This window comes from Mustela lutreola, chromosome 8, assembly GCF_030435805.1.
Source record: "Mustela lutreola isolate mMusLut2 chromosome 8, mMusLut2.pri, whole genome shotgun sequence".
NCBI lineage: Eukaryota > Metazoa > Chordata > Mammalia > Carnivora > Mustelidae > Mustela > Mustela lutreola.
The window spans coordinates 112,722,466-112,743,331 of NC_081297.1; the positions used below are offsets into that span (position 1 = coordinate 112,722,466).

The 20,866-nt window shown below is 34.3% G+C and overlaps 1 protein-coding gene across 5 annotated transcripts in view; it reads right to left on the reverse strand.

The window, feature by feature from the left end:
* PPP1R12A (protein phosphatase 1 regulatory subunit 12A) overlaps positions 1-20,866 on the reverse strand; it is a 151,557-nt gene that overhangs the window by 61,357 nt on the left and 69,334 nt on the right. For all 5 annotated transcript variants that reach the window (XM_059186418.1, XM_059186416.1, XM_059186417.1 and 2 more), the window contains exons 3-6: positions 20,511-20,629; positions 11,035-11,194; positions 6,871-7,015; positions 180-254 (exon numbers count right to left, since the gene is read on the reverse strand). In XM_059186418.1, coding sequence (XP_059042401.1) covers positions 180-254; positions 6,871-7,015; positions 11,035-11,194; positions 20,511-20,629 — 499 coding nt within the window. The remainder of the gene's footprint in view (positions 1-179; positions 255-6,870; positions 7,016-11,034; positions 11,195-20,510; positions 20,630-20,866) is intronic.

The window sequence follows — 20,866 nt, forward strand, 5'->3', positions numbered from 1 at the left end:
CTAAAGGTTGAACTCTACCCCTATTCTTTATTCTCTTTCACTGTCACTTGGTTTGACTGTCAGGAATAACTTAGAACCAAAAAGTATAAAACATCACAAAAATATTTTTTCAACTGTCTGAAAGTTAAAGCCATGGAAAATTCACTAATATAGACAATTTAGACAGTCATCAAACATACCAGATTTTGTTTCTTTTGCAACTCTTCTAAATATCCTAAAATATCTTCATCTGCTACATCAAATGCTGTCTGACCCTGGGTAGGAAACAAAAGGCGTTGGTGATGGTAAAAAGTCAATAAACTATAAAACACCTTTGGTGATTCTGTATAATTATACAGAAAGAAGTTAGATAACATTTTGTTATGTATGTAGTTTGTTACGCATGTAGTAATAACAACAGTATGATTTAAAGGAGATATATCAGAAATTCATGTGAGAGAAGCAGCGGATACACCTCTCCTTTCTTTGATAACAGCCTTATTGACATAAAACTCACCATACAAAAAGCCATTTAAAGTGTCCAATTCAATTGTTTTTTGTATATTCATAGAGAATTACAACCTTCCCCATAATCAATATAGGACATTTTCATCACCCCAAAAAGAAATGACCTCCCCACTTTTCTCATTTCCCTTCCCAACCCTCCAGCCCAAGGCAACCACTAATCTACGTTCTGTTACTATAGATTTGGATTTGCCTGTTCTGAACATTTCATATAAATGGAATCATAAAATATGTGGTCCTTCATGACTGGCTTCTTTCACTTTGTATAATGTTTCAAGCTTCATCCATGTTGCCACATGGAAGCACTAACTTAAATCCTTTTTATTGTTGAATAATATTCCATTGCCTGATGTACCACATGTGTTAATCTATTCATCAGTTGATGGACATTTGCTTTTGCTTTCTGATTTTTGGCTATCTATAATAAATAATACTGCTACGAACATCTATATACAAGTTTGTGAGTGAACATTTGTTTTCATTTTCTTAGGGATATAGCTCTAGGTAAAATTACCAGGTCATGTGGTAACTCCATGTTTAACCTTTTGAGGCCTTTTTTTTTTTTTTAAAATTAACATATAATGTATTATTTGTTTCAGGGGAGGCCTTTTTTCTTTTTGATACCTCCCTAAAAATCATGGAAGTCTTAACAGAGTAACAAAGTAAAAATACGTATTTCCAAACTGCTTAAAGTTCAGCCAGCCACAGGTATGCCTTAGTTTCAAAAATTAGTTTAGATGAACATCTGTCAATCTATTTTTATTCACTGTGGAAAAGAAAATTTCAAAGAGCTGCTGACCAAACATAGTAAGGTTTTCTTCTGTTGCCTGCAATGACCCTATTGGTACAGGATTCCAGAATGTCAAAAAAGTTCACTATTAGAATACATTCTACTTAATATGTTGGCTGGTATACAATCCATTCTCAGAAAAATACTCTACTTTTTTCTAACTAGAAAATGTTATCAATCTTAAAGGCAATTCAAATTTCTTTCACAAAAGGAGTCTCACAGCTACAAAAAAGCCAGATGAGTAGATAATAATGCCTTCTAAAATTATATAAGCTCTTCCATTAAAAAACAAATCTAAAACCCTCAATTCTACACCATCATTAGGATGCTGTCATCTACTTAGATAGGAGTTACATTTTCCAGTGCTATAAAATGAAATATAAGCTACCCAATATCTGAGCTGGTTTTCCACTATTTATAAAATAAAAAATATGATCTATGAGATGTATCCTAAAAGTACATGGAATGCTACTTTATCAAGATAGGCAAATGTATGTATTTAAAATTTATGTATTCAGAAACACTGATGTATCTGCATTTTCTTGTTGGAAAATCTTCCCAGCAGGAATTTAAGAACCAAACTATCCTTTCCCACTCAGTCCAGGAGAAAATGTTTTAGCTTTAATAAACCTTTTCCCACATTTCAGCCTTGAGTATTAAACACTAAGAATTAAATTCCTTAAGAATATGTAGCTCTGAAACAAAGTAACTGGCTCAAATTTTGAAGGTGCCCTTTAGATTACAAATACATGGTAATCCATTTTGCTATATCAGTCTGTTTGTATAATTATTTCTATAATGTTACAGATACTATGTTATGCAAATTGTTTTCAAGATCTTGTTAAGCAAAAATAATAAACTGGCTTTAAGTATTATTTTAAGCATTTATCAACCCTTCTCATGAATGAAATACTGCACCTTAAAAATTTTTTAAATTGTAATTAAATTTTAGCAGCAGTTAAATGTAAATGGGGTTATTTTAGTAACCAAGGAATCTTCCTTTACAAGAGTAAGAAATGGATCACCTTACTAACCTTTCTTTTCACTTTCTCCCTTGAAAAATGAGTCTACTTTGCAAACAGCAGCTGATAGAGAATAAAAACTACAGTAAAATGCAGGCTATAAACAGAGTAAAGTTTCGAATTTCAGAAAAGCACACCCCTCAACTTAACCATGCTCATTAAACAATATATAGGACAGTCATGAAGGCAGCCAATTACAAAGTCTTATAAACATCACCTGGTTCTTAATTACTGTAAGGCTACTATGCTTCATTAATGGGATGCTAACACAGTAAGGCATATAACCAGAATCACTCGATGTAACCAAGAAATAACCAAAGAGAGTACAATGCTAAGAAATAAGAAAATAAGAACTTTTACCAATAGAGAAAACAATCTTTTAAAAAAATTACTGCTTAAAAAATCAGTTTACAATACATCTGTTAATTACAAGAATGACACTAGAGCTACTGTTTAAGTCTAACTTCATAGACTCTTCATTCTTTCCTAACTTATTCTAACCGAATTGCTTTTACAGGTGTGATCTCTCTTCAGTTTCAAGAACAACCAGTGAAGTAGTCAGGACAAGCATTATGGTTCCCGCTGCACACAAGAGGAAACCTAGGCTGAATGTATGGCATTTGCTTAAGGTCATGCAGGCAATGAAGGGAAAGTGAAAATAGAAGCTAGGTCTCTACTGCTCCACTGTCTTTACAGAAAATAAGACTAAGCTCAGATAAAGGCAGGGAGGAAAACCCATGGGCCCATTAAGGAGAAGCAATTTTGGTTTTTTGTTTTTTAAAGATTTTATTTATTTGACAGAGAGAGAGTGAGAGACAGCAAGAGATGTAACACAAGCAGGGGGAATGGGAGAGGGAGAAGCAGGCTTCCCACCAAGCAGAGAGCCTGAAGCTTGGTGGGGTTCAATCCTGAGATCCTGGAATCATGACCTGAGCTGTAGGCAGACGCTTAACGACAGAGCCACTCAGGTGCCCCAGGAGTTTTTTTTAATTTACTTAAATCTTTGTAATAATAGTTACCAAACTAAAAAGTTGTCTACCGATAACTGTTGTATTAAAAGAAAATTCCAATTAGAAAAACATCTTAGTATTTAAAAAGGAACAATATTTGGTTATATTATAGTAAGACAATTATTTTAATAAATTAAGCAAACAAAATAAAAATCTTGGGATTTAAAGTCTGTATCACATAATTTATAATGAGTTAAAATGACAGCAAATGGCTTACAATGTTAAAGAAATAAGACCAAAACCTCTTATTTTAAGAACACTTCTCCCACTTTTATGTAGACTTTCAAATTTTCTACATGATTTGTTGCATTTTCTGTATTATACATTACACCAAAATTATACTTTCTATTAATAAAGAATTCATCTAAATTCCGTAAGTTCTGTAAGTACTTTTTGATACCACTTTAAAAATAACTTTATTAAAAATTTAAATCTATAAGTACTGAAGGTATCAAATGATAAGAAAAATTCATTTAAACAGGCTTATACAATAAAAACTAATTTTGATCGAATAATATGACATATTTTTGTAAAATGCAGCCAATAGTAACAGAGATTAACTCGCACAGGCAAAATTATAAAATTAAAAATTTAAAAATACAAAGTCTTGTAAAGATATCTTCCATTACTCTAGAATACAGTCTCCCTCCCAACAACAACAAAAATGCTTGCATTTTGGTATACTTATGGCATAAAGGCCTTTAAAATGCTATATACATCATTTGCCTCTTGCCATTAAACTATGTCTTTAAAATCCTGGTATTTTAAAAGAAAAATCCAATTCTGATAAAAATTTTAAATCATATTTTTAAAAAATTTGAGTTAGTAACTGGAAAAATAAAACACGAGAAATCAAAAACTATAAAAAAGCTACAGAGGAACTTAGCAGAATAAATTATTCTTTTTTAAAAAGAGATTTATTTATTTCAGAAAGAGTAAGGGAGAGCACATGTGCACAAGTGGGAGGAAGGGCAGAGGGAGAGACTCTTAAGCAGACTCCCAGCTAAGCACAGAGCCCAATGCAGGGCTCAATCTCACAACCAATGAGATCATGACCTGAGACAGGACCAAGAGCTGGATACTTAACCAACTGAGCCCCCTAGACCCTCCAGAATAAATTATTCTTAATTAATTACACTTAATTATTAGGGCTTTAAGAAAATCACTTGTCTTCTCTGATCATGTTCTCAAATCTGTGTAACTCAGATAACAATTCTGTAGGGCTGTTAAAAGGACAGCATTAGATAATATATGTGAAAACAAGTTGAAAACTATAAAATTCTAAGGAACTATGAGGCGTAATTCTTCTAAGATCATATAAAGATACTGAAATGATGAAATGAGGGGATAAGATATTAAAATTTAGGATGACACAAGAAAATGCTACTATAGTAAGACAGAAACAAAAGGAGATAAAGCAAAACTATTTATATGCAGTCTTTGTCCCAGAGCATAATTATGATGAACTGTATGGCAAAGGAATTAGACAATTATAGAACAGGTATAAGATAAAGTAATTTTTTCACACATACTATATATTGTCCATGAATCACTACCAAAACATAACATGTTTAAACTGGAAAATGATACAATCTTTTTGGAAAAGCATTTTCATTAATAAGCTGCTCTCTCTGGTCCTTATCTGGAGGCCACTACCAAAGAATGAACCAATTATCAGTACTGTCCATGTCAATGAGCAAGTGGCCATCAGGGGACGCTGTTTGGGAGAGAGAGAGGCATGCAAACAGATTAGAACGTAAGAAGTATTTACTAATTTCTTCAGAAAAATCCCAGCACCTGAGGGAATTTCTATACCAAGGAGAGGAAGTATGAATTGTCAAACTAAAATTACCTGGCTTTTTAACTTAAAATCTAACAGTATCAACATCTGTCTTCTAATGCTGATTACAAAACAGAATACTGTTATAATAACAACAGTAGAGAAAGCAAATTACTAAAAGTCGTGACTACAAAATCAAAGACTTTTATACTTATATAAAAGCAAACCTATACTTATACTCTCAAACACTTGGATCAATCTCAAGCATTTTTTAAATCCTGATTTTCCTGAAGATTTTCATTACTTTTTAGACTGACTTTAACTTGCCTGCACACTTCTTACTTAAAGCACATACGTGAAATGCTCCAGAAAGAGCAAAGGAGCTCACAGGGCTTCTTTATTGCTTCATGTCAGCAACTAGGACATCAATCTGCACAACCTCCAAACACCCACAGGAAAATCTTGGGCATATGGTATATCATATCTGTTCTCTTCCCTTTGCAGATCTCCAATTAGAAACTGCAGTTAATTAGAGCATAATCAGCACCAGTACTTATATTAACGGACACAGTAGGATCAGATGGTGCCACTTGAATAAAGATGAGATCATTTTAGGAATCTCTGCTAAGTAATATACTACATTATCTTATAAAACAGAATACATAAGGGATATTCTATAGAAGTTAAGGGTAATCAAGCTCACCTAGGGGAAATGTGTTTTAAGCTCTGCAACTGTTGGTAGATAGTAAGAATCATGAACACAGAACAGGAGGAACTAACAGGAATACTGGTGACACTGGTAACTGAATGATGGTGCTTAGAAGGGAGTCAAGGAAAAAATATCTCATCTAATAAGGAATCTGGGGCGCCTGGGTGGCTCAGTGGTTGGGCCGCTGCCTTCGGCTCAGGTCATGATCTCAGGGTCCTGGGATCGAGTCCCGCATCGGGCTCTCTGCTCAGCAGGGAGCCTGCTTCCTCCTCTCTCTCTCTGCCTGCCTCTCTGCCTACTTGTGTTCTCTCTGTGTCAAATAAATAAATAAAATCTTTATAAGGAATCTGATAACCTGAATCTGTTCATGATTTTGTAAAAATAAATAAATAAATAAATAAATAGAATAAAATATCTATCTATCTATCTATCTGACATTCACTCCTTCTTTCCCTCTACCTAGTTGGGTGATATTAGATGTTAAGTAAATCTTTTACCTCATAAATAGTTTTCTCATCTGCAAAACTAGGACTAGACGTTGCATCTCAATTTTTTAATTTGGGCTAAAACTTAGTGGTTTTTACTAGTTTCACATGCTGTAAGACCCCATTATCCATGTCACTTAAAAAGCTACTATAAACAAGCTATTAAGACTATCAGCTAAAGAGAAACAGAAATATACTTCTGCATGTGTTCCAACTCAGAATGATGGGAGAAAACATTCACAGAGTAATGCAAAATTTTCTTTTATTTATGAGTTCCCAAGTACCCAAATCTATTATGTATGATTACTCAAAGAGTAATACTTCTTTCTCTGAGGAACAAGGCCAAAACCACCTCACAGACTGAGAAAAACTTAAATAATTGATAATAAAAATCAATAAGTGGTTGATAAATGTTCTTTTGTACAGTTCTTAAAACTTAATACAATTACAGAATTTATATTACAACATTTTTCAAACTCTAAAACATTTATTTCTAAAAGTTAAATATTTAGAATACCTATTGGATATTTCTAAAAATTTAAATATTTAAAATACATTTAAAAGGCCTACCACTTTGTTGACCATCTCCATATCACACAGATTATCCACTAAAATTCGACATGCTTCTTCTTTACCCCAGTGAGCAGCAGCATGAAGAGGTGTCCAGCCATCATAATCTTTAATATTAACATCATAGCCTGCCTGTATTAAAAGTCTAAAGAAATTACAGTGAATTAGATAATCATTAAGAAATCTAAAAATGAGCAAGCTTATATCATTAGCTTTATACCATGCAAGTTAACAAAAATTTGTCATGTATTTCTTTCCCTAGTTTGTATCTTCTCCCTTTCCTTCAATAAATTAACTAGGACAAAAGAAAATAATTCTCAGAAAACAGTGGCAATGAGGATCTTGAATTACTGTCATAATAATGCACTCAGCTTTAATTAATTCCTAATGACTAACAGGTCTTATGGTTTGGTGCAATACTAACTTATTCTTGTTAATATGAATTATAGTTGAAATTTTCATAGGAAAGTCAGTAATTTTTCAATGTGAACTTAAAAGCTCCTGGATCAATTTGTATGTTAAACTGATTTATTGAGGAAATGTCTTCATGTATCCATTTAATATATCATCTCAAGCTAAATGTGTTCTAAAAATAAACTGGGATCAAACAAATTTATTTTGTAGTTTTTCTGTTGCCTTGCAGTTGAGGAACTAGTTTGTGAAAGTTTTCACAAAGCTTAATGATTTATCATGGGTAATTTTCATAGGAAAATGACAATCTGTTAAGAACAAAACAAAGCAAAACAAATATTCAAGGGGTCGAATCTACTTTTCTGCAGCAGTAGAAAGCAGATATACCAATTATCAACAAAGCTAGAAAAGAGGAATACATTTTAATACAGTGCAAAGAACTGTATAAATTATGTTAGTATGCCTTCCTAACTTTATATTGACATTAACCTTTATTTAGAAAATTAAGCTCAGAGAGCAAAGAATTGGTCTATAAATTGCACATAGCACACAGCCTCACACACACAGGCGAGTAGTAAATACTTTACAACTCATGAAATCTGGTTGACTTTTACCTTACTTTCCAAGAAGTTGAGCTTGAGAAGGGCTTCTTTTTACCTACAGGAGGTGGCAGTGATAGCTAATACATAACCCCTCATTTATTTATATTTCACGAACTGATCCCCTATTTCCTAAGAATATCTAAAGCAGCCATTTCCAATTCTGGATCCAAAACAAAGCCATTTTAAGGCTTATTAAAAAAAAAAAAAGTCCCCCACCTCCACTATAGTCCTATGGAAATAAACAGTATATTGGGAGATGCACCTTGCCAATTTATATATTTAGTAAATCCCGTTACCTGCCTGAAGACCAACATTTAAGAGTCTCCAATCTAAAGAACAGGCTAACAGATATAAGTCTAGAACTTAAAGTTCAAAAAAATAGGTCCACTAACATGTATTATCAGAAACTTTATTAACAGAATAATACTGGAAGATATAAAAATATATCCCCCATTAGAAAATATGAACTGGGGCGCCTGGGTGGCTCAGTGTAAGGTTAAGCCGCTGCCTTCAGCTCAGGTCATGATCTCGGGGTCCTGGGATCGAGTCCCGCATCAGGCTCTCTGCTCAGCAGGGAGATTATCTCTTCCCTCTCTCTCTCTGCCTGCCTCTCTGCCTACTTGTGATCTCTGTCTGTCAAATAAATAAATAAAATCTTAAAAAAAAAAAAGAAAATATGAACTGGAATCATACTAAATATTCTCAGTGACAAAAATTTTAAGTACTTGGGATTCTATCCAGAGAGGCAAGACAAGAAAGGTGTATATATATATATATTCCCCCCCCCCCCATAATCATAAGGCTCTCTTTATATGCCAGGCCACACAATACTCAAAAAAATAAGACAGTGCTTATTATATTCAAAAAGCTTCAAATGGAAGACAAAAGTCAAGTAAAACAATCAACCCTGAAAGAGTTTCTGTAATGCAATGGCAGTACAAAGTTGAAAAGCATCAAATTCAATAGAAAGGGGCTGTGTATTTGTGGAGAAAGGGACAGGGGTAATAAGTAGGGAGAAAGTTACATATGAAACTGGTATCTTCTGTTTATTTTTCATTTCATACATATTTTTATTTAAGTAACATACTTACAAAGTTCAGAAATAAAAAAAGAATAAATGGCTAGGGAAGTCAAACTCCCACTTCTGACCTTTAGCCAAACAGTTTCCCCTCCCTCAGATAACCATACTACTAGTTTTGATTGGATTCTTAGAGAGATTTTATGTATATACCAGCAAAAAAAATTAAAAGAATATTTTTTCTTAAAGACTTCATCTTTAAGTAATCTATACACCCAACATGGGCCTCAAAACCACAACCCAGGGCAAGAGTTGCATGCTCCACCAACTGAGCCAGTCAGACGCCCCTAAAATTTTCAAATATAAACACAAATGATGAATATTTCTGTTCTTTTCTTTTTACAGTTAATATATCTTAGTGTTCTTTCTATTTCTATATATAGTGTTTTAATCGCTACCAGAGTATTCAGTGAAAGAGTGTATTAAAAATTATTCAACCTTCTCTTACTCCTATTACAAATAATGCTGTTGTTATTAGCACATACCTTCTTTCCTCTGAGATTATCTTAAAAAAAATTCCTAGAGGCAGAACTAATTGCTAAGCCAAAGAATAACTGTTACTTTGATAGAATCTGTTCAATTGTCATATAAGTGCCTTTTCCCCAACCTCGCCAACACAGTGTACCAAACATTTTAATATTTGCCAATATGACAGATGAAAAATGGTAATTCGCTGTAGCTTTATCTGCACTTATTATGAATAAGGTTGAGCATGTTATTTCATAGGCTTAAGAGCCTTGAACTGAGTTAAGGATCAAAAGGAATTTGCCTCCAAGTTGAAGAGATGGTGAATGAAGGTATCTAGACAGAAACAAAGCAGGCATTAAGACATCATGACAGAACTTCAAGTAGATATATATTGTTGGAATAATGCATGCCTGAGGAGCAATGGTAGCAGCTTAGCTTAAGAGGATAACTTATGGTCTTAAGTACTAATTTGAGGAGTTTAAAATATATCCCAATCCCCACTGAAAATATTAATAAAGAATTTTAAGAGCTTAAATAACCTAATTAAAGACCACTTGGAAGCTGTCTGGAAAACTATTTTATAGTGCAACTAGTACTCAAAATATATTGCCTTTACCATATGCAACTCTCTAATATTTCAATTTTTTTCTTTAAAAAATGCTGTCATCAAGTCACTAAGTTCATTTGTGACCTGCTAATGGGGTCTACAAGTTTGCTAAGTTTGGGATTAGAGAAAAACACACAGGATAACAAAAGGTAATCAAAAGTTAACTTCACTATTCTAGAAGGCTTCAGTTACTGAAGTCAGCCAAGATTGAAAAAAGGAGAAAACCTGGGAATAGGTGGCCCACTTAAACCTCACTGTTTTTACTGAGAAGAGGGAATAAGGAGAACAGTTTTATATTAGAAGCTCCGGTGGAACGTAACAATATAAAGGGTGGAGAAGATTTTCTTGCGTACTAGTCTTATTTCCTTTCACATACATATAACAAAAGTTATGCACTGAATTATTTTTTTCATATGGCTGCCTACAGCTTTGCACTGCATAAGTTAAAGAAAAAAAATTATTGTGATATAACAGAGCTTTGTTTCAAGGAAATTTGCTGATCAATATATAGACCTAAAAAGTCTCAGTTGCTTATAACCTGGTATTATGCTAAAAGCACTGAGTCCCAAAATTATGTAGTAAAAAGAAAACTGCATTTTAGATAAATTACATGTAAATAACGATCCACTAAGAATCAAGTTCTTTGAATATGATGATTATGTTTATATGGAATACTGTTTTTAATCTCAGTAACCAGAGTTGGTCAATCTAGGAACCTCAAAATGACTTTGTAGTAATTTACCACCCCAGAAGGTAACATTTAATGACTGTCTGACACTTTAACTTAGTGGAAAACTACAACCTAAGAATAGAACAGAATAATCAAAATTCAAGAGCAAAAAAAAGGGTTTGAGATATAAAGCAATAACATTCAATATAGTTTTCTCTTCTCTTTTACCTATAAATAGACATCAAATCACTTTTATAAACCGTTTCAAAACAATGAAATAAAGAAAGTAAACCAAATTAGAAAAATTACTGTGAAAAATAATACTTACTTTAAAACTTCTGTATAGCCTTTAGCGGCTGCAACGTGGAGTGCTGTCCCTCCAGATTTTGCATGTCGGACATCATTTATGTGACCACTATTTAGCCACTGTCTTGCATCTCTAAGCATTATCCGTTCTTCTTCTTTTCGAGCTGCTTCTATATCAACCCCTGATAAAATGAAAAAAATTTTTTTCTTTATAGAAAATATTTTTTCTATGTTGGGAAATAAAATTATTCAAAATAAGTCAAGTTTAAATAAAAACTAAAAATGAAATTGTATTTTTGAAAAATGGGCTGCTAACAACAACCTGGTTCAATAAGGAAATGTAGGAATACTATAGCTATTTTATTAGCCTTCTCTGCTCATTATTTAGTTTTTGCCCCACAATATTATTTTGGCTTTCTTTTTACCTTTTCTGATAAATCTTTTGTTCTTAAAATTTTGTTTATTTCCTTAGGTATATCATCCTTTAGTTTAAAAACAAGACAAAGCAAAATATAATTAAGTCTTAAATTTCTAACTGCTTTGACCAATTCTCGGAACTCTAGCCTACTAGGTAGAAATGTTTATTGAAGACTTCGACTCGGAAAATTTAGCAATTTTCATATAGATGCTCTACCAAACTCTTTCCTTTTCTAACATAGTACATTCTTCACTATTAGTATCAGCATTATAATTTTAATAAATTATATAGATGTTCATTCATTTAAAAGCATTTATTAAGCACTGAGGTTGAGATGGTAAGAGTGCAAAGAATTTAAAAAGGAACACTACATTTAACTTCTTTCTTACCTTCAAAGAGCTCAAAATCTTGAGAAAAAAATTAAAGTAGAAAAGATAACCTTGAAATTCCCAAATGATCTCATGTGGTCTCATGGCTTAAACTGCTGGTTATTTAATGAACAGCATAAACCAGAGTGCAATTACATAGTCTGTCTTACTCCAGGAACCCATGAACTAATTAAATGTAAAGATAATGCTTTTTTATCCTGTATCCTCACTCTCTAGATGAGTACCTAATACACAGTAAAAGGGATCAGTAAATATATACTAACTACATGATGAATAAGTAAAAACAATTACACACACACACCCCTTCTCAACGAAGATTTCACCTATAATTCATATCCACGTATCCCAACTGGTCACAATTTTTTTCTTTCATTCACCCATTTAGCCATTCACCCACCCATTCAATATATACTGAATGCCTACAAGATGTCAGGTACTTCTTATAAAGGTGTAATGGGTGTAGAAGTGAACTTATTGATGGCAGAAAATAATACATATGTGAAGAAAAATAAAGCAAGGTAAAGGGACACAGAGTAATGATAATATAAAAACTTGTTTTACATGGTTTGGTAAAGCCAAGTCTCTATGTAAGGTGACATTAGAGCAAAAAAAAAAAAAAAAAAGAGAGAGAGAGAGAGAGACAGTCATATTCTAATCTGGGAGACATTCCAGGCATAGGGAAGTCCTAGCAGGCTCTGAGGTAAAAGCCTGCTCGGAATGTTCTGTTTAGAAGGCCAGGGTATCTATAAAGTAGTAAGAACAATGAACAGAGTGACACAATCTGACTTAATTTAAGAGGATCACTTAAGCTGAAAAGTTAAGAGAAGAAACTGAGGTATCAAATTGGAGTCTACTATAATAATTTAGACAAGAGATGATAGTAGCTTAAACTAGGTACTACCCAAAGTAGGAGTACTAAGTAGTACCTAAGCAGTACTTAGTACCTAAGTAGTACCTAAGGTGGTAAAGAGATTAGATTCTGGGCACCTGGGTGGCTCAGTGGGTTAAAGCCTCTGCCTTCGGCTCAGGTCACGATCCCAGGGTCTTGCGATGGAGCCCTACATCAGGCTCTCTGTTCAGCAGCGGGGAGCCTGCTTCCCTCCCTCCCTCTATCTGCCTGCCTCTCTGCCTACTTGTGATCTCTGTCAAATAAACAAATAAAATCTTAAAAAAAAAAAAAAAAAAAGAGATTAGATTCTGAATTCTTCAAGGTACACCCACAGAATCTGTTGTTAGTTTGGATGTAAGAGAAAAAGATGTCATATATGAATCAAAGGTTTTCAGCCAGAGCAATTGGAAAAATTAAATTTTCAGTAAGAGAAATGTGAAGTTTGAGATGCCCTGACAGACATCTACCTAACTGGATATCAGGTAGTCAGCTGGATATCTGAGCTTGGAGAACAGAAAAGAGTCAAGACTAGGTAAGTAATATAATAAAATCATATGCCACAGGCATCTGAAACTTAATGCTAAAATCTTAATTCAATTTTCCTAGCCAGTCAGCTTGCTGCCTGTCTTGTATTTATTAGAGTAGGTACTACTACTTACCCAGGAACCTGGAAGGCATCTTTAATCCTTCCGTTTACCTTATTCCCAGCCCTCATCCAATTAGTTCACACACTTCGAACTGCCATCTCCTAGACTGTTGTCTTGATGGTATCATAGTTCATCACCATTTTAGTTCATGTCCTTTATCCCACACTTTAACTTCTACTACTGACCCTTAACTCACGCAATCTCAGTACCTTCTGATTCATTTCCCACACCACTGCCAGCCCAGTTTTTCCATATCAAAATATAATCATTCATTTTTCTACATAAATTCGTCAATGGCTCCTTACCTCCTGTAAGACAAAACTCAAGCTCTTTTGTGTAGTAGACATAGCCTTTCTTATGATTTGGTCTCAATACACTTTTAACCTCTACTTTTTCTTTTTTAGCATTACCTAGTGTTCTTACAATCTAGATCTCCACCAAGGTCCCCAAGTACATCATGCTTGTGTGCTGTAGTGCAAGCTATTATTTTCTACATGGACTGTATCCTTCCCTTGCCTAAGCAAATCACCAATTATTCAAGGCACAACTAAACCATTCAACTGAAGCTCAATGAAAATGAAAACATTTAAAAAATCCCCACATTAGGGGCACCTGGGTGGCTCAGTGGGTTAAGCCTCTGTCTTCGGCTCAGGTCGTGATCTCAGGGTCCTGAGACTGAGCCCCATATTGGGCTCTGCTCAGTGGGGAGCCTGCTTCCCTCTCTCTCTCTCTGCCTGCCTCTCTGCCTACTTGTGATCTCTCTCTCTCTGTCAAATAAATAAATAAATAAATAAAATCTAAAAAAAATCCCCACATTACATTAAGTACAGGAAAAGTCATCTTCAAAGTAGGGACTGTTATATCACATCACATTTAAAAAGGAACTTGCAATAAGACTTCCCATAAAAGAGGGCGCCTGGGTGGTACAGTTGGTTGAGGTCCAACTCTTGGTTTCAGCTGAGGTCTTGATCTCAGGGTCATCGGATTGAGTCCCAGGTGGGGTTCACATTTGGCTCAGAGTCCACTTGCGATTCTCTCTCCTTCTGCCCATCCCACTCATGCTCTCTCTCTCAAGTGAATAAATGAATTAAAAAAAAGATTCCCAAAAGACTTTGTAAAACCCCATTATAAATGTTATATACGTTTAATGAACAAAACCTATTATGATTATTTAAAAAGTAACACCATTTCAAAATGATCAATTTTATGTACCAAAAATTTCCTACCAAAAGATATCATCTCATATCAAGATACATTTAATGTTATAAAGTTATAATACATTAAATATAATCTTTTTACTAAATGATTTTTCTCAGACTGATTTTCTTACGCTTTATACTTTTACTTAGTCTTTTAAAATGTAGACTACCTCTTTATTATCATTATGCCTTTGTCTTTACCATCTTGAATATTCTTACTTTTATTATCTTTTACTATTCTAAATTTCCTCTGGACTGAAATTAAAAAATACATAGTTCTCACTTCTAGATTTGTCTAATTTCATTCTATCTTTATCTAATTATAAAGCAATTATCCTCTTTTGCCTCCAAATCATGCTCATATAAATTATATGTAAAAAAAAAAACAGCTCATATTTAAAATTAAAGTATGTGTGAAGGGAAATTTCTTATGCTTAAGAAAATCCAGTTAGAAAGAAAAACTCTACTCTCATATTTAAAAAAAAAATTAAAATACTACCGATTAGTTATAGATCATGCTTTGGGTCATTAAAATCTAAGGGAGAAAAAACCCTTATGGTACTACATTATGACAATATCTTTATCCTTTTAGTTCCACTGTTTTAACTAGCTAGCGACCTTGAGAAAACCATAACGTCTTTGAATATTAGTATAATGGATTAAGAACACTGAAACTGAACCTAGACTGCTGGGTTTGAATCCCTCATCTGCCACTTACTAGCTGTATTATTTTGGGCAAGACACTTAATCTCTGCTAATACTCAGTTTATTTGTAAAATATTTATTTGCCAAAAAAAAAAAAAAAAAAAAAAAAAAGGTACTGAAAGCACCTATCCCCTAAGGTTGTTGTGAGGATTAAATTAATTGAGATATGTGAAATGCTTAGATCAGGAGTAAGCCCCAAGGTATTAACTATTACTATCAGCTCTAAATGCCTATGATTCTGCTTCTCCTTTCTTGTTTTACGGTCTAACAGACAGAAAATTCTATAATGCATTTATCTGGTCCTTAGCCCACGTACTATAATTTTAAGATTTTTAAATAATGAAAACAATAGATATCAAAATTAAATTGGGTGTAATAAAGGGATTAGATTATTTAACAACCGCTACTACTATTGAAAAACAGTAAATATAAGATTGAAATGTAACCAAATCTCTTGGTTAGAAAAAATAAGAATAAACTGGAGTTTGGTCACAGATAAGACATACAAAGATTGACTTTTGTCCCAAGCTAAATAAAAGCAACTGCATTAAAATACAATTCAGAAATACTTGAAGCTACTGCTCAGTTATTACTACGTTTTGTTTTTAAGTGAACCCTACACCCAATGTGGGGCCTGAACTTACAACCCTGAGATCAAAAGTTGCATGTTCTATCAACTGAGCCAGTGAGGTGCCACAAATCATTACTAGTATCAAAGGCAATTTATTTCAGCATAAATAGTTATAGACAAAATATATTAAATAAAAAACTAGAGCTGAAAGAATAGAAGAATTTTAAAATGTTAAATAAAAACGTTCATATCAGGATAAGTAATTTTAGAAATCTTATCAGTACAAGAGGTATATTTAAGGTACTCTTTTTATAATTATTAAAATCTATTAAAACAGCCCTATAATTTGTTTCTCTGGAACAAAGTTATGCTCTATAAGTTCATGTATTCCTATTACATGAATAAAATGAACACCATGAAGTATTCTGTAGGATATAGTCTTAATAAAAAAAAATAAAAATGGTACCGTGATGAAGTGTACCGTGATGAAGGACTCAAGAGATCTGTCACACTATTTGGGACTGAACTACAGTACTATATCCTACCTCTATGATCCTGGGTAAATCACTGATTCTCAATTTGCCATCTGTAAAATGAGGGTAACAGTAGTAGTAATCTCTTAGCATTACTGTGAGGATAAAATGAAATGAGGACTTAAAGCCCACTGGCTCAATGCCTAGCATACAATATCAGCATTTAGTAAGAGTTAGTTACTGTCATTGGTATTAGTTTTTCACTTTTCAGTTCCAGGGTCATCTCATTATTTCCCAGAACTCCCCCTCATCTATTATTCTTCTAGATGTGCATTTTCCATTGTGACATCTCCTAAGTTCAACGACACACCAAATATTATTATGTGAATGTCCTTTAGCTGCTGTAAACTCAATATATCCCCAAACTCATGTACTCCCTAAATCTGTTCCTACTTCATCCCACATCTTCCCATACAAATTTAGCCATCATTAATTCTTTTTATTTTTAAGATTTTATTTATTTGAGAGATAGACAGCATGAGTGGGAAGGGGGCAAGGGAGAGGGAGAGGGACAAGCAGGCTCCCCGCTGAATATGGAGCCCGATACGGGGTGCACGGCTGGATACGGGGCCCCATCCCAGGACCCTGAGATCATGACCTGAGCCAAAGTTGGATGCTTAACCAATGGAGCCACCCAGGCACTCCAGCCATCATTAATTCTTAAACTGGAAGCTTCAGGAGGCAAACAGCCTCAATTCTTCTTTCACCTCCACAATCAATTATTCATCAAAGTGTTTAATTTTACCTTAATATTTCCTCAAGACAGCCCTGCTCATTTCTATCTTAAATGTAATTGTTTTGTCCTTATCTTTCAGCTGGACTAATTTAAGAGCCTTCCTTCAAGGAAGATATGCCACTGTGTATTACCCATTCTAAATCACCCTCCAAAATGCCATAAGCTATATTATTAAAAACTGAATTCAATCAAGTTCATTTCCTGCTTGGAGATCTTTACGGTATCTAATGCCTACAAAATGGGTGTCCCTCACCATCTGGCTCCAGCCTCATTTTTTCAGGTCTCACCTTCCTATTAATTCCATACTGACTTTGCATTTTGATTCCAGTTCTAAGGACTTCTCCACATGTGCTGTGTCTCCAATTCCTTTTCTTTGCACAAGCTGATACTCCTGCCTGACACACCTTTTTTGTCCACCACCTCCTTTCTCTGCTAAGCAAACTCATTCTCAAATGTCATCATTCTTAAACTTTTACTATTGGAAGCAGTCACAGTCTTTTCGGTTCTCCCACAGCATTCTATCCCTATCTATATTTTAGCACATAGCACACTGCATTGTGAAGCTCTATTTATATATATCTGTTACCTCTGTTATACTGTGAAATCCTTAAGAATAAAGATTGTCTTCTTTCTTCCTTTCTGTCTTTTCAATACCTAGCACTCAGAGCATTTGCTGGGAACTAACTAATACCAAAGCAATCATACAGTTAAGATCAGTCTTGCAAAAAGCTTCCTTTACATACAAGGAAACCAAAGGCAAGAATTTTTAGTACATTTCCATGCCCTTCATAGCATATAATAATTGCTAATATTAGACTATAGGAAGATTTAACTAGTGTTTAACAGGAAATGGTTAGGTATCTATCTAGGCATTCATCAGAGCAAAATATAGGCAGATAAAGCAGTCTTCTTTCTAAGTTATGATGCTTTTTATCTATTCTTCCAGCCTCCTCCGGTCTTGAATATCCCATTATTTCAAAATGCCTGCGGCGCCTGGGTGTCTCAGTGGGTTAAGCCACTGTCTTCGGCTCAGGTCATGATCTCAGGGTCCTGGGATCGAGCCCCGCATCGGGCTCTCTGCTCAGCAGGGAGCCTGCTTCCCTCTCTCTCTCTCTGCCTGCCTCTCCATCTACTTGTGATTTCTCTCTGTCAAATAAATAAATAAAATCTTAAAAAAAAAAAAGAAAGAAACAAAATGCCTGCTCAGAACATTCCTGTTAAAAGCTCTTCTGTGTACTTATCCAAGCTCCAGTTTTTAACTACTTTTCTAACGTATGCCATTTCTCCTGGGCTTCAGGGACCTTCAACTATCTGTTAACAATGTCTCAACTCAATTTAGGCACTTAAATATCTTCTCAGCTCCAGTGTCTTAAGATTATCATTATTATTTTATTTTTTTTATATCTTTTTTTGAAAGTGAGAGAAAGAGAGGGAGCATGCACATATTGGGGAGGGGATGGGGAAGAGGAGAGAGAGAATCTTAAGCAGGCTTCAAGCTTAGCATGGAACCCCAAAATGGGGCTCAATCTCACAACCCTGAGATCATGACCTGAGCCAAAATCCAGGGTCAGACACAACCAAATGAGCCATCCAGGCACTCCTTAGATTTTTTTTTCAGCACTTAGTCATTAAGAATTCTGGGGTTAGGAAAATTCTTAATGAAAATTCCCACCTCCTGACAACCATCATTCCACTTATTTTCTCTATTAATCTGATTCTTGAAGTATTTCATGTAAATGAAATCATACAGTATTTGTCTTTTTGTGACTGTCTTATTTTATTTACCATAATGTCCCCAAGGTTCAGCCATGCTACAGTATGTGTCAGAATTTCCATTTTAATGCTGAATAATATATTGTCCACTGTATGTAAATACCACATATGTTGGGCGCCTGGGTGGCTCAGTGGGTTAAGCCGCTGCCTTCGGCTCAGGTCATGATCTCAGAGTCCTGGGATCGAGTCCCACATCGGGCTCTCTGCTCAGTGGAGAGCCTGCTTCCCTCTCTGTCTCTCTGCCTGCCTCTCCATCTACTTGTGATTTCTCTCTGTCAAATAAATAAATAAATAAAAATCTTTAAAAAAAAAAAAAAAATACCACATATGTTTATTCACTCATCCACTGATGATACTTAGTTTACCTCAATCTTTTGCTTATGTGAATAAAGCTCTTATAAACATGGGTATACAAATTATTTTTTGAAATCCTTTTGAGTATGTGCCTCCAAAAAAGAACTGCTAGATTTTATTATATAAAGATATTATATATATATATACATATAATACAAACATATTATGTATTATGTATGTCTCAAGATACAATTCATATACATTTACAGTATACAGTTCAGTGGTTTTTAATTTATTTGCAGAGTTGTGAAACTAATATTACCATAATCAGTTTAGAACACTCATTGCTCCTAAACAAAACTCTACCCATAAACAATCACTGATATCTCTCAAATTTGTATCTCTAGCCTATACCTTTCTTGGCTCACAGATTCAACTGCTTAAATATCTAATCAGCAAAACAAACTTGACATATCTTAAAATAAATCCCTGAACTTTCCCCACAAAGCTTACTTTTCCCAAAATATTCATAGCTCATTTATATCTTCTTTCCTGCATACTCTACACTTAATCACTCAATAATCCTCTTGACCAAACCTTCAAAATACATCTAAAATCCAACCTTGTCCACTACCACCTACTTCTGCCCTTACTTTCCTACAATCCACTCTCAACACAACAGCCACAGCCTTTTAAGTTAGATCGTGTTACTCTACCTCAATTACTCCACTGGCTCCCTACTTCTCTCTGCCTAAAAACCAAAGCTGTTCCAACAAGGCCTTGATTTGGCATGGTTCACTGTTACCTCTGTGACATCATCTTCCCCCAGCCTCTTCTTTGTTCCACATACTTTAGTAATACTAGTCTACTTGCTGCTTTTCCCAATAAACCCTGCAAGCTCCTGTCTTTGCACTTGTAGCTCCCTGTCTGGTATGTTCTTTCCCCAGATGAATGATTAATCCTCTCGCGTCATTCAGATCTTAGCTTAAATACCCACTACCGCTCTATTTAAATTTGCAACGTGTTTCATTCATCCTGTCCACTTCCCTAACCTCTTTGCCTATTTTCTCTCCAAAGCTTTTATTACCACATAATTTTATGTCTGATCCTACAATTTATGATACTTCTTTCAATTTTAAAAATACTAAAAAGATGCAGAATTGAGAATCATGTATTTTTTTCAAACAGACATATACACACATACTATTATGGAAGGTGTTATTTTCCACTCAAATTATGATTTCCCGTTTAGTACCAATGATTATTTTATTGAAAAAGTCAAGTATCATATTCTTTCTAAAACAGTTTTAAACATTTCTTCCATTTAGGTTGCTTTTACATTACCTTGCCGATTAACTTCATTTTGAAGTAGCTCTTCCATTGCTTCCTCCTCAGCAATATCTAATGGTGTGTCTCCTTCACTGTTGACAGCTCCTACATGTGCTCCCTGACCAATTAAAAATCTGTAAAAGGGAAAGGAAGACAGTTAAGCAATGACAGTATCATTAAGACTAAAAGCATACTAAAAACACTAATGTTTTTAGCAACACTAAAAACCAAGGATAGATGCATTAAGTTTTTAAAAAGTAGGGCATGTTTTCTTATATGTCCTAATTTTTCTATAAGGTACAAACACTGCCTTACTAATACAAAAATGTTACGTAATGATAATTAGAAAGTCTTCCATAGGATCATTTCAA